The sequence below is a fragment of the Trichomonas vaginalis genome, assembly GCF_026262505.1.
Source record: "Trichomonas vaginalis G3 chromosome Unknown ctg_174, whole genome shotgun sequence".
In the NCBI taxonomy this organism is placed as follows: domain Eukaryota; phylum Parabasalia; order Trichomonadida; family Trichomonadidae; genus Trichomonas; species Trichomonas vaginalis.
The window spans coordinates 656-13,327 of record NW_026529261.1 but is presented as its reverse complement, the minus strand read 5'-3'; the positions used below and the strand labels follow the sequence as shown (position 1 = coordinate 13,327).

At 37.3% G+C, this 12,672-nt stretch overlaps 9 protein-coding genes and 4 pseudogenes across 13 annotated transcripts, besides 2 other annotated features; 8 read left to right on the top strand and 5 right to left on the bottom strand.

Moving 5' to 3' along the window:
• Positions 1–32: 32 nt before the first annotated feature.
• Positions 33–3,834: a mobile genetic element.
• Positions 1,247–12,672: part of a mobile genetic element that runs on past the window's edge.
• Positions 1,533–2,096, top strand: TVAGG3_1088760 (protein of unknown function, DUF4106 family; the record flags this gene model as incomplete). Its single annotated transcript, XM_051256955.1, has 1 exon — positions 1,533–2,096. One exon carries the CDS (start codon positions 1,533–1,535, stop codon positions 2,094–2,096), a length of 564 nt encoding a protein of 187 aa, XP_051075828.1.
• Positions 2,533–3,165, top strand: TVAGG3_1088750 (annotated as a pseudogene). The gene has a single exon. A coding segment is annotated over exon 1 (633 nt).
• On the top strand, positions 4,645–4,886 carry TVAGG3_1088730 (annotated as a pseudogene). Its single transcript has one exon. A coding segment is annotated over exon 1 (242 nt).
• TVAGG3_1088720 (microtubule-associated protein family) lies at positions 5,149–5,994 on the top strand (the record flags this gene model as incomplete). The annotated part of the gene is made up of 1 exon (XM_001278579.2): positions 5,149–5,994. One exon carries the CDS (start codon positions 5,149–5,151, stop codon positions 5,992–5,994), a length of 846 nt encoding a protein of 281 aa, XP_001278580.2.
• On the bottom strand, positions 6,203–7,086 carry TVAGG3_1088710 (annotated as a pseudogene). The gene has a single exon. A coding segment is annotated over exon 1 (884 nt).
• On the bottom strand, positions 7,271–7,624 carry TVAGG3_1088700 (uncharacterized protein; the record flags this gene model as incomplete). The annotated part of the gene is made up of 1 exon (XM_001279517.1): positions 7,271–7,624. One exon carries the CDS (start codon positions 7,622–7,624, stop codon positions 7,271–7,273), a length of 354 nt encoding a protein of 117 aa, XP_001279518.1.
• TVAGG3_1088690 (uncharacterized protein) lies at positions 7,660–8,241 on the top strand (the record flags this gene model as incomplete). Its single annotated transcript, XM_001279518.2, has 1 exon — positions 7,660–8,241. The coding sequence occupies one exon, from the start codon at positions 7,660–7,662 to the stop codon at positions 8,239–8,241; it is 582 nt and encodes a 193-aa protein (XP_001279519.2).
• TVAGG3_1088680 (uncharacterized protein) lies at positions 8,350–8,724 on the bottom strand (the record flags this gene model as incomplete). The annotated part of the gene is made up of 1 exon (XM_001278722.2): positions 8,350–8,724. The coding sequence occupies one exon, from the start codon at positions 8,722–8,724 to the stop codon at positions 8,350–8,352; it is 375 nt and encodes a 124-aa protein (XP_001278723.2).
• On the top strand, positions 8,759–8,929 carry TVAGG3_1088670 (uncharacterized protein; the record flags this gene model as incomplete). Its single annotated transcript, XM_051256954.1, has 1 exon — positions 8,759–8,929. One exon carries the CDS (start codon positions 8,759–8,761, stop codon positions 8,927–8,929), a length of 171 nt encoding a protein of 56 aa, XP_051075827.1.
• On the top strand, positions 8,954–9,410 carry TVAGG3_1088660 (annotated as a pseudogene). The gene has a single exon. A coding segment is annotated over exon 1 (457 nt).
• On the bottom strand, positions 10,657–11,055 carry TVAGG3_1088650 (uncharacterized protein; the record flags this gene model as incomplete). Its single annotated transcript, XM_001291066.1, has 1 exon — positions 10,657–11,055. The coding sequence occupies one exon, from the start codon at positions 11,053–11,055 to the stop codon at positions 10,657–10,659; it is 399 nt and encodes a 132-aa protein (XP_001291067.1).
• TVAGG3_1088640 (uncharacterized protein) lies at positions 12,006–12,212 on the bottom strand (the record flags this gene model as incomplete). The annotated part of the gene is made up of 1 exon (XM_001277068.1): positions 12,006–12,212. One exon carries the CDS (start codon positions 12,210–12,212, stop codon positions 12,006–12,008), a length of 207 nt encoding a protein of 68 aa, XP_001277069.1.
• On the top strand, positions 12,236–12,403 carry TVAGG3_1088630 (uncharacterized protein; the record flags this gene model as incomplete). The annotated part of the gene is made up of 1 exon (XM_001283651.1): positions 12,236–12,403. One exon carries the CDS (start codon positions 12,236–12,238, stop codon positions 12,401–12,403), a length of 168 nt encoding a protein of 55 aa, XP_001283652.1.

The window sequence follows — 12,672 nt, the reverse complement described above, 5'->3', positions numbered from 1 at the left end:
AGTCACCTCTGGCTTCTGGATGGCAAGAGTCTTAGCAGAGCTTTGTTGTTCGCTTCCATTAAAATGTAAACTTTACGTGTCAAAAAAATTCTGTCACGTAAACTATTTATGTTGAGATTGAGTACCAGACTCTAATATAAGTTCAACCATTATATTAGAGTCTTTAGGAATTTCATATGGTTCTTTTACATAATATTCCTTTTTTTTGACCATCAGTTGATTCTTCAACTCTTTTGAATGAAAAGCGCTTATAAAACTCAAACACGAGTGCATCTTTATAACCAGTGATATCGTAAAATTTTGGTGGCACAAGCTGTTCATTCACATTACATATAAATTGTTTGTTATCATGAGCAATATTACTCAACGTTACTAAAGGCTCAAGGAAGGATTTATTCTTATCTGATAACCGACAAATTTATATGTTGGTTTGCCCTTTCGCTCAAGGATAAACCTGATATTCGCTATAGTTATGAAAAGCTCATCAAAGTACTTATATGTTTTTTTTATCTTTATCATTTTCGTCAGTGAAATCTGCTATGGTAAAACTATAAATATACATGCATTCGCGAGATATATTTTTTTTCCCATAAGTCTAAAAATTTTGCTTTCGATGGAATTACTTTTTGCGTGAATGTTCTACCATGGTCATCTTCCCAAACAAGCTCTGGTTTTCTTGATGTTGTGTCTGTTTCAGTGGTTTCTAATAACGCAGTGATGAAATCCAACACATCTCCTAGGGACATGTCATATTTATAATTCAAGGCATTTTTTTCTCTATACTACTGTATGAAGGTAATGTTATGATTGGTGATGTACCTTTTCTTAATACATTCAATTTATTTTCATTTGAATCATAGTAACAATCAACAAATTCTCTACTTGCCTCAGTCATTTTTTCCATAAGACCTTCATTCAACTCCTGTGTAGTCATGTTGGGTTTTATGTAATATCTCATGTCAAACCTTTTTTTCACTGATTTTGATGAATCTGTCATTTCTAATGGAATAGCAAGAAACTCAAAGTCTGGATGCTCAAGACTTATCTTTCTTATCTCAAGAGCTTTTGACGCAGGATATTCAATGAAGTCTCTCGGTAATTTATATGAGACTGTATTACCACTTATCGTGCCATCATTCATAACATGTTCATAGTATAATCCATCATATTTAGACATTTTATATGTAACTAAAAGATGGAGAAAGTTATTAATCAAGTAGATAAGATTCTTCATGATGGAGCACGTAAGAATAGTAAAGAACTAAACAATGCACTCATTATGCCATTTTCTGATGATTAATCCATTTTGTACTAATGGTGTTTATTTCTACTGCGGTAAGATGGGTTCAGGTAAGACATATGGTGTTATTCGTCATATAATGATAACAGACCGCTTCACTAATACTCCATATTATGACTCAATAGTTATCTCAGCAACATCAGGAACAATGGATAAAACAGCGAAGACATTTATGAGTCAAGTTAAAGCACCAGTACTGAAAAAGGATGATAAAGAACTTATGCCTTATTTAATGAAGAACGTTAAGATGAAAGCAAAGTATTACGCTATTGTTGAGTTCGTTCAAAGTAAGTTCGAAAAAATTTCAGAGGAGATGGAACACATCTTAACAAAGCATCAACTAAGGAAACCTGATGGAAAGTTTGAGTATAAGAAGATTGCAATATATGTTGTAAAGAAGTTGAACAAATATCCTTTCACAAAGTATCCCAGTAATTCTCTATTAGTGTTAGACGATTATGGTGGTCATGACTTATTGAATGACCCACGTTCACCATTAGCGAACTTCATCACTAAGGTCAGACATTATAACTATACTGTTGTCATCATGTGTCAAACATGGAGACATATATGTTTAAACATTAAGAGACTATGCACTGACTTCGTTATCTTTCAAGGTTATTCTATGAGAGACTTTCAGTCAATGATTGAACAGTCAGGAGCAACAGAAGATTGGGAAGAGTTATGGAACAAATACAAAGAGCTACCAACACCTCGTTCATATATGGAAGTTCATATAGTTGCAGGAAAGACGGACTTTAAAGAAGTTAAGCAACAAAAGATGACATTATTTTAAGAAGAAATAAATGGGTTTTGGCGATTATGTTAAAGCTGGATGGGGTATGGTGAAAAAAATCCTGGTCTTGTAATAGGTGCTGGATTTAACATTGCTAACAAACTTTTCCCTCAAGTTGGTCAAGTCGGTGGTGTTATCGGTAGTCTTGGTGAAAGAATTGCAAAAACTACATTAGGTGAAGATAATGCATTAACGAAGAATCTTAAAGCATTCAATAAAGCTCTTGGTGGTGACTTCAGTAGAGACAAGCCTGTTGAAACACCTATAGTTCAACCTCAACAAACTATTGACAACAATAAGTATAACCATACATTGGAGGAGCTATTTGGAACAATCATAAGCCATTAGTTCAGTCAGTACGTGTACTATCAGACATGCCATGGATTAATGCTATTAGTGGCACTATACGCAGATAATATATTTTTATGAGGTTTAAATGAGTGAACAAGAGAGGAAACTCATTGATGAACGAGTTAAGAAATGGGAGAATGAACGTCCGATAATTCGTACCATAATTAGCGATCAAAAGTTCAAGCAGCATACATTTGATTTTTTGCGCGATATATATAATGATCTTGCTTTTGATTACAATGCTAGGCAATACTTTGAGAAAGAATATGTTCAAAAAGGTCGTATTAATTTCCCAATGAGAAGAGAAGGCTTTTTGATTACATCAACATATACAGCACGTGGTAGAGACCCTTTTACAGACGCGGTTCGTAACTTTAAAGCACGTTCTTCTATTAATGATGATCCAGATTTCTACATACCTTATTTTCGTCCACCTTCGCATCCTTTACGAACCAGTGATCCTGGATATGACGCTAAACGAAGATATATAGAGACGAAATTAGCTAAATACAAGGAACCTAAGGATCCAAGGACTGGAGAAGTAAAGGAATCACATGTCAAGATAAATAAGCTTTACAAAGTAGTTGAAGAATTGGAGAAACGATCTAATGAGATTAACGCTGAGAAGAAAAAGGAAGTACCAAATATGAACAAACTAGATAAGATGATTAAGGAATATAGAGGATTGGCGAATACATCGAGCGTTCTAATAAAGGAAGTAGAAAAACACGACAAAGCTGCAGAAAATGATTCATGATGAATTACTGTTAGGTGAATTTTCTATAAAACAAAGACAGAGTAACTTAATGGGTGAGGCTTATTATTTGGAGAATTGGTATAATGAGAGGTTAAAACAAATGTCGACTCCAACACCAACTCCTACACCTACTCCTACAGTAGCTCCAACACCAACTCCCACTCCTGAACCAACAGTAGCTCCAACGCCAACTCCTACAGTAGCTCCAACGCCAACTCTGACACCAACTGCTCACGCAGGTCCTCCACCAATGTCGAGTAGTCATGGTAATAACATTAAATAAACCAACACCTACACCAAAATAACTCCTGTATCACATCCTAGTACAACTAACCCAGTATCTGATTCAAATCAAGCGGAAAGATCACAGGTTCTTAAAAGAGCTAATACACCAACTGCTTCCCCTATTAGAACACCAGAGCCAACTCCAAGAATCACAAAGGCGCCAACACCTTCACCGACTGTTGAACCAACTCCAGAACCAACAGTACCTCCAACTCCATCTCCGACACCTACAAAAGCACCTACTCCATCTCCAACTCCGACTAAAGCTCCGACACCGTCTCCAACACCAACTAAAGCTCCAACACCGTCTCCAACTCCAGCTGAACCAACTGATGCAGAATCTATTCAAAATTGGTTAGACGAAGAAAAGCGAAAAGAAAAGGCTGCAATTGATGCTGCACTAGATAAAAACACACCACCACAGACACTTGGTGGTTACATGTTAAAGAAAGACAACATTCAAAGACAAGAACGTGCATTGAGTGTTGCCAGAGAACAAGCACAAGAAGAGAAGAAAATAGTTGAAGGAGAAGCTTCAAATAGAGGTGGTCCAGGAACTTACAAGGATCAAACTATCCAGCAGAGAAAGCCTCGAGTGATAATGTTGTCTCAAGAGCTACTGATTTAGTTACCCATGGTATATTCTAACTGGTGCAACAGCTGTTGGTAGTGCTATTGGAACCAGTGTTGACACTGTTGTTGATACTGTAAGAACTGTTACAAATCCTACACCTGAAGATAGGAAGGAAGAATTTCTTACTCTTAATACAAAGGCAAAACCAGGGATATGGATTGGTCGTGGAATTTTAAATGCTGGTAGTGCTATTGGCAATGGTGCTTCAGCGGTAGGGGGATGGCTCGGAAGAACAGCAACATCAACCGCAAATGGAATACTAACAGGTGCCAAATCACTTGGTAATTGGGCTGATGATAAGTATACAAAATATTATGAAGAAAAAGCTCGTAAGGCTAAGGAAGAAGCTGAACGAAAGGCGAAAGAAAAATCGTAAGGCTAAGGAAGAAGCTGAACGAAAGGCGAAAGAAGAAGCTGAACGTAAAGAACTAGAGGAGCTTAAGAAGAAAGAAAAAGCTCGTAAGGCTAAGGAAGAAGCTGAACGAAAGGCGAAAGAAGAAGCTGAACGTAAAGAACTAGAGGAACTTAAGAAGAAAGAAAAAGCTCGTAAGGCTAAGGAAGAAGCAGATAGAAAGGCGAAAGAAGAAGCAGATAGAAAGGCTAAGGAAGAAGCTGATAGAAAGGCGAAAGCAGCAACACCATCGCCAACTCCATCTCCTTCACCATCTCCATCTCCTTCACCATCACCAACTCCATCGCCATCTCCATCTCCTTCACCATCAATAGCGGCTCCTGTGAGACAATTTGGTGCATGGGGTGCTGATTTAGTCAAAGATGCTGCACAAGGAATTGGAAAGGAACTGAAGAACACAACATTAGGTACAATAGAGCGTTTTGGTAATCTTACGGATTACACAATTAGATCAGCTGCTAATCTTTTATATAACCAGACTACTGATAACGGTACTGATGAATTGGCTGTAAACGGACTAGCATCAATTAAGAAATCAGCAGAAGATAAATACGATGAATGGAAAAAGAATATTAAGGGTGAATATAATAAGTATGCATATCCTGAAGAACATATGAAGTTAGAGCTTACCAGACTAAGATCAAAATATGGTAATGAAACAACAAATACTACAACGCAAACGACGAAAGCTGACAGAAAGATTGATGACACTCCTACTCCAACTCCTGCAATGGCGAACATCACAACAATTGCTCCAAGAGTTCCAACAGGAGAAGGTATATCAGGAAATGTTTCAACTACTCATAACATTACTGAAGCAGCTAATGTTTCAGCAGTTGAGCAACCTGTTGTTAATGTAACTCAGGAAAACGCTACTGAAACATCAACACCAAGACAGGATGTAAATAATGAACGTCCAGAAGTTAAGGAGGTTGCAAAAGCATACCTGGAGAAAAATACTACACAAGTTCTTGAAGCAGAAAAGCATCTCAATTCAGACAAAACACCATCTCCAACTCCTGAAGCATCAGTTCCTCCAGCAATTGGTGGAAATATACCTTCAGTATCACCATGGCAGAAATTTTATGGATTGTTTAAAGGAGCGAATAAGGTAATGGATGCTGCTGAGAATCTCCAAAAGTTCAAGAATGAAGTCGCAACTGGTGCAAAGGAAATAGAAGAGAATGATAAACAAGCTGCTGAATTAGCTAAACAACAAGCTGAAGCAACTAAACAAGCAGCAGCTCCTAAACAATCTATATCTAAGTCTCAAAGACAAGGTCCTGACCCAAGTGCTAAAGTCAAACAGAATCCAACACCACCTGCAGCAGAGAAGTCCAAGAAGGACAAGGACAAGAAGAAGGATAAATCAAAGAAGGACAAGGACAAGAAGAAAGATAAGGATAAGAAAAAATCGTCAAAAGATAAAAAACATAAAAATTTATCCAGTAAGAAATGAGTCAAGTCATTAAAGCATCAACTAAACAAAAGTGGTTAACTGAATATATAAAAGATGGTAAGGTTCCTGATGGATATTATGTACATACAATGAAAGACGGACGTGTACAGTTCCGTAAAGTCAAGCAACCTCTCAATGATGAACAGATCAGAAGGAAGATCTCATTGTATGAAACAAAAATAAAGGACTTACAAGCTAAACTCGAAACCCACGATACTTCTCAAGAAAACTAGGCATATCTTTAACATGACCTTCATTAATATTTTTCCTCCAATACTGTACTTCCATTTGTGACAACCTGTTTGGATTACCTTCACGCATACCTCTACCTGTCACTTTTCCTGTATTTTCGTTCTCAAACGTAACATCATACTTTACATCATTACCGACAAGTTCATGACCATCAATACTTTTAACAGCACCGTGTCTTCCTTGATCTAAAGTTTCTCCTTGCTTTAATCCATGCTCTATTTTTGTCCATATCTGATAACGTGGATATCTTGCAACACTTCCATCTTTTGCTCTTAACAAGTATGCACTTGTATCAACTGAATCAACTGTATAATAAGAAGGATCAAGATGTCTTCTTTGTTGGTTACCTTTACCCCATGTTCTTGGTTCAACTATGACTTGAACTTTTTGACCAGGTCTTAAGTTATAAAGGTTATTTTTTCTGACATACTCTTCTTTCAATCTTTGCTTCTTTATATATTCCTCATTATCCTTTTCTGTGAAATCATCAGGCTTTTGTTGTGTGCTTGAATGATATTCAGTGTTGTAGTCATTAATAATTTGTCTCATTGTATCTGCAGTGAAAGGTGGTGTTTTATCACCTTCTTTGAGGTTTAACTTCATATGTAACATAGTTCTAATAGTTCTACAGAACCTATTAATAATACCTAGTATGTTATGATTGTATTTCTGTGTCGTCATGTGCTCAATGTTATGACTGACCAACAGATCTCGAACATTTTGTGTCGTATAAGCTGGGTCTTCATCACTAGTAAGTATTGTAGGCTTCATTTCACCTGTAGCTTGTGAAATGAACTTCTGCATTGCACTTAGAACATTGTTTGAGTTCTTTTCACTCATTGGGAACGCATAACCTTTTCTACTGTTTACATTGATGAACAAAAGAAAATATGGTGGTGTTCCACCAGGATTCTCAAATGTATCGAATTGATAAGCTCCCATATCAGTTGAATATATTGGTAGCATCAAATCCTCTTGTATTAAAGTTTTTTCTTGTTTACCAACAGTCATTTTTTTATTAACGTTAAAGTCTTACAGGCATTGAGTAATCGCTATAACCATCATGGTCTGCGAATTCATGTAATCTTGATGCATCAGGTTCTTTCTTCGTTGGTGCATGAAACCTTGCTTCATCATAAAGGTTCATATAATGGTTTGTCACGTTTGGGGTAGACCCAATTTTTGCATATTGAGGATATGAGTAATGATACACTAAGTTGAACCCATTACTACCATCATCAACATATATCTTTGGTGGAGGTTGTCTTATTAAATTCCTTCCTCTTGGGGCTTTGAGTTGGACGATCTGATCTAGATCATTGTAAACAACTCCTGTTGCAGTATATTCTGTGTTGTTCTCTGGGTTAATGTTCGTCATTTATATGAGAATAAAACAATTTTTACTCATAACAAATGAGATCGAAGTCAATTCTTTATGGTGCAGCTAATCTTCCAATTGAACCAACAAGCAATGTTGATTCAAGAACAACTAATAACATTGTGATAAAGAACTATCCATCTGGTACAGTAAGTGATGCTCCAACAGAGATAAAAAAAGAGGAAACAACTACGAACTCAGAAGCACCAATGTATCCTCCTCCTTTAAGTCCATTAACTTCCAACCTGACCTCATCGAGATCTGTGGAGACTTCATCGAGGATTGGTGTAGAAGAGTATTTACTTAGTATATACCAGAAGATACTTCTAGACCAAGACAAAGAGCTCTTTTCTAACTTAGTGAGCAAAGATCAGATCTTACTACCTAAGCCAGACTTGGAAGAAGTTGTTCACAGAATGACTGGGTTCAAGTGTGAAATAGACCTACTGGACCCAGACATCACATGTTGTGGTATTCCACCACCTTTCTCAAAAATAGCTCAGATCAGAATCATTGATGAGAACAATATTGCTCAAGAGTTTAAGTATGCATATAATGCACAATATACTGAGTTAATAAGTAGGTATAATTTATGTCTTAAGTATGTTATTGTTTAACCAAAAAATTTTTTATCTAATGTTAAATATGGTTGTTCAAACAAGAACAAAAGCACAAATGTTTCAAGACTTACTCAATAAAACTTATTGTTTACTCAAGTAATTATTTTAGAACGTTTCGACGTACTCCTTGATCTTATCAAGAGCTTCGAGCATCCGCTTCTTTGCATTGTCCTTGGCGAGGATGGCTTGCTCAATGGTGAGCTCGAAGGCTTCTTTACCGATCGGATGGTGTTCGCGAAGAACTTTGAGTGCATCAAGAGCTGCAGTGTACTCTGATGGTAAATGGGAGCCATCTAGTAATGGGTACAAAATGAGCATGTACTCCTGCAGTAAGTTCTCCTGTTTCAAGCGGGACTTGAACTCTTCGCGGAGATCTTGAAGCTTTTGGAGCTTCTCAGTGGCTTGAAGGTAGTCAATGATGACCTTCTCTTGTTCCTCAAGTGCTTGTGGGAGGAAGTGGACATAAACTGTTGACTTCATGAAAAATGAAGTGGTCATGACACTTTTTAAGTTAATGTCCGAGCCATACAGTGATGTCGAAGCAGCACATGAACCAAAGAAGAAGTCTTGCTGGGAAAAGACAAAGATTGTTGGTAACGCAATCCTAGCCATTTGTGTTGTTTTGAACTTGATCGTACTTCTGATCTTGTTCTACAAACTCAACAGAGGTTATTGTCTCAAGTAAACACTTATTTTTATTACCATATAAATGATTTTTACCAAACCTCCTTTACCTTTCATAGGTAATAAGTCTAAGATCAGGAAAGATCTTATCGACATACTCAAAGACATCAAAGGGGATTATGTCTTCGTTGACCTATTTGGTGGTTCTCTCTATATCTCTCATCTGTTGCATATTATGTTCCCAAAAGCAACGATCATAGCTAACGACTATGATAACTACGTTGATAGACTGAAACACATTCATGACACGAATGAAATACTTAAGGAACTTAAGGAGAGAATAAATGTTAAGCCAGATGAGAAAATTCCTACTGATCAGAAAGAGATCGTCAGAGAAGTTATAAGTAAAGCTCCATACATAGACTGGGATACATTATGTTCACGTCTTCTCTATTCTGGAGCATACAAATACTATGATCTTGACACATTAATGAAGAAAGTGTTATACCTCAGATATACTAACTTATTTGGTGAAAACATAGATGACTATCTTGAAGGTTTAACTATTGTTCATAAAGATTGGAGAATACTCTTCAATGAGTATAAAGATCTTCCCAATGTTTTTCTTTATATGTGATCCTCCATACTTCCATACTTATTCTATACAGTATGGAGATGAATGGACTCTTAAAGATACTGTAGAAACCTTTGATGTCCTTAATTATCCATCTATTTACTTCAGTAGTGATAAATCTTATACAGAAGAACTTATAGAGATATTGACAAAAAGATATGGAGAGAAATTTCCTATGAGAAAGCATGTTATAGATAGAGGTTTAATTAATCCTAACACTCAGAAAAATAATGAAGTAATATATGTCACTTTTTCTGTTAATGGAGAAGAGAAAGATCAAGAAGATAATAGTTGATGAGGGAACTGAAGAAGCGACGACATTCATCTTTGACGACGGAAAGCTCACATTCGTTGTCGATAAAAATGGACAACACTTACACAAAAGAAAGAGACCAAGAAAATTTTTAGATCTCCCAAAAGCTAGGAAACCAAAGGAACCATTTCCAGTACCAGACGTCCAAGAACCAGAGAGACTTTTGATACCAAAACCTGTGGTTGACAAATATGATCCAGATCAGTTCTTCCCAAAAATACCAAAGTTAGAATAAAAACTCCTTTATTTCTTTAGTATTATATAATAAGTCTATTAGTAAGCTCTGTTCTCGTTCTGTTCTGGTATTTTGACGTCTTTTCATGGTCTCGCATAATAAGATCATGAACTTTTTCTTGAGATACTCGAAGAGCTGAGGTAAGTTATCATATTCTGGATATGTAGGAAGCATCCCTGCTATCGTAAGTGTTGTATCAATAAGGATTGGACTTATATCGGAAAAGTCGAGATCTGGAGTAGAATAAGAAGGTAAGTCTCTTACATGTAGGTAGTCATTATATGCTTTACGCATGAGACTGAGTTTCTGGAGCACAACTATGAGACTTTGGTTCTGACGTTCAAGTTTGCTTAAAGTTCTCTCCAAGCTTCTGTAATAAACGTCAACCTCTGTAAGAGCAGATATTTTTGCATTGATCTCGGAGATCTTTTCTTGAACTTCACCAAGTTTGACCTTAACTGACGTTTGAGCTCCCATCATGTTTTCATCAAGGTCATTCTCTATGTCATCAATGATATCTTCCCATGGAGTCGATTTGTCATCATTGATCTTCACGTGAACGCTCATGAAAAAAATTCAAAAAGTGACGTTTGTAAATGAATGTGTTTACTCTTGAGCTTCTTCTTTCTCAACCTTCTGGTCTGTAGGGTTTAATGTGCCATCACGTTCGACCAGAAGGTTCTGCTCAGGTCTGTCAAGGAGCTGTCTGTAGGTCGTGAAGGTTTCAACGAGTCCTTGGTAAGGAGTTTGGAGATCAACATCGACCCATGGGTGTTTGCGTAAGAAAGCAGCAAGGCTTTCACGCTTGGAGTCAATGACATCTTTCTTATTGGTTAATCCTTCTTCAAAGCTAAGGATTACTCCTGCAGTTGCTTCAAGTCTTTGGATCTGACGTCTGGAAACCTTGGTGAGTTGTCTTCTCTTCTCGTTTCCAAATACATGCAGGAGATATGCAGAAACTACTTCATTAAGTTCGATTAAACAAATTGGATGAAGATCAGTCATGGCTTTTGTAAAGCAATCTTTTGTAAAGCAGTCTTTTGTAAAGCTGTCTTTTGTAAAGCTGTCTTTTGTAAAGCAGACTTTTGTAAAGCAGTCTTTTGTAAAGCTGTCTTTTGTAAAGCAAAAGTATTCAATTTTGTGAGAAAATGCTTTTGTAAAGCTGTCTTTTGTCAAGACGTCTTTTGTAAAGCTGTCTTTTGTAAAGCAGTCTTTTGTAAAGCTGTCTTTTGTAAAGCTGTCTTTTGTAAAGCTGTCTTTTGTCAAGACGTCTTTTGTAAAGCTGTCTTTTGTCAAGACGTCTTTTGTAAAGCTGTCTTTTGTAAAGCAGTCTTTTGTAAAGCTGTCTTTTGTAAAGCAGTCTTTTGTAAAGACATAACCGACGACCGAATGTCCCAAGATGGTACAACACCAGCTCCAGCATCACCAACACTAGATATGATGGCAATGATGATGCAGATGATACAACAGCAAACCCAGCTTATACAGCAAATGCAGGAAAAGAAAACTTTCAATAAACCTGCAAAGAACTCACAAGATCTTGAAGCTGGACTCAATGCTCTCAGGAACGACTACAAGAGAGAGCAGATGACGTTTAGGAAGAAGGGTGATGAAGATTATGAGAATGATCCGATCGAGGAAGACGAGATCAAGTCCACTGCATCCAAACAAAGACCCTCCAGGATGAAAGAGATGATGAGGGATTCCTTACCAAGTCTCAAAGACTCTTTGTCCTTGAGTTCTTCACGATCTCTGCCTTGAGATCTATGAGGAATTGGAAGGGTCGCGTTCCAAGTGGCTCAAACAAGCGCGAACTACTCATGACCGCAGTACCGCTCACTAAGACAAAAGTCCAGCTCATGGACTTTATCCTTTCCGCTTGTCCCGACGAGATCTAAGATCTGATCAGAGTAAAAACTTACATTTATGAGCTAAGCTCAGTAATAATTAGTTGTTTATTCTTTCTTCTCATACTTCTGTGCAAGGTTTCCACGGAAGAACTCAAGCAACATTTGGATCTTTCCAAGCTTTCGACCTTCTTTTTCGAGGTCATCCTGGTAAGTTCGGAATGCGTCAACGTGTGAGCTCGCATAGAATGCAGCAACAACAACCTCTTCTGCACCTTCTTTGCTGTCAAGTGGCATGAACTCGAATCCTTCCATTCGACCAAATAAAAGTGACAAAAATGTCAATGAGACCCACTCGTTGCATAGATGCTAAACCTGGTCCGAAGATGCAAAAGTTCTTCAGAACACTCATGTCTGACCAGAGGGAGTACGGTCATGAAGAGGTCATACAGATCTTCGATCAGTGTGTACCAAAGCCTGAGAATCCAGACGAACTCTTCATGTAAATTTACTTGCTTCAATGGAGAGATGAGAGACCAGGTATGAAACTCAGACCAATAACAATCTTTCCAGGTTTCTGCAATTACCTAGAACAAGCATGCCAGATCAAATGGTCTGACACCATCTTCCTCCAAAAATAAACTTTATCGTTTATAACACTTCAGGATCTACATCTATTTCTTCTGCTTCATCCTCAATGTCGATCTCTTCGACAGGTTTGATAGCAGCTTTGAGTAAGTTCTTACCCATTGTCTTAAGTTCAACTGGGTTATAT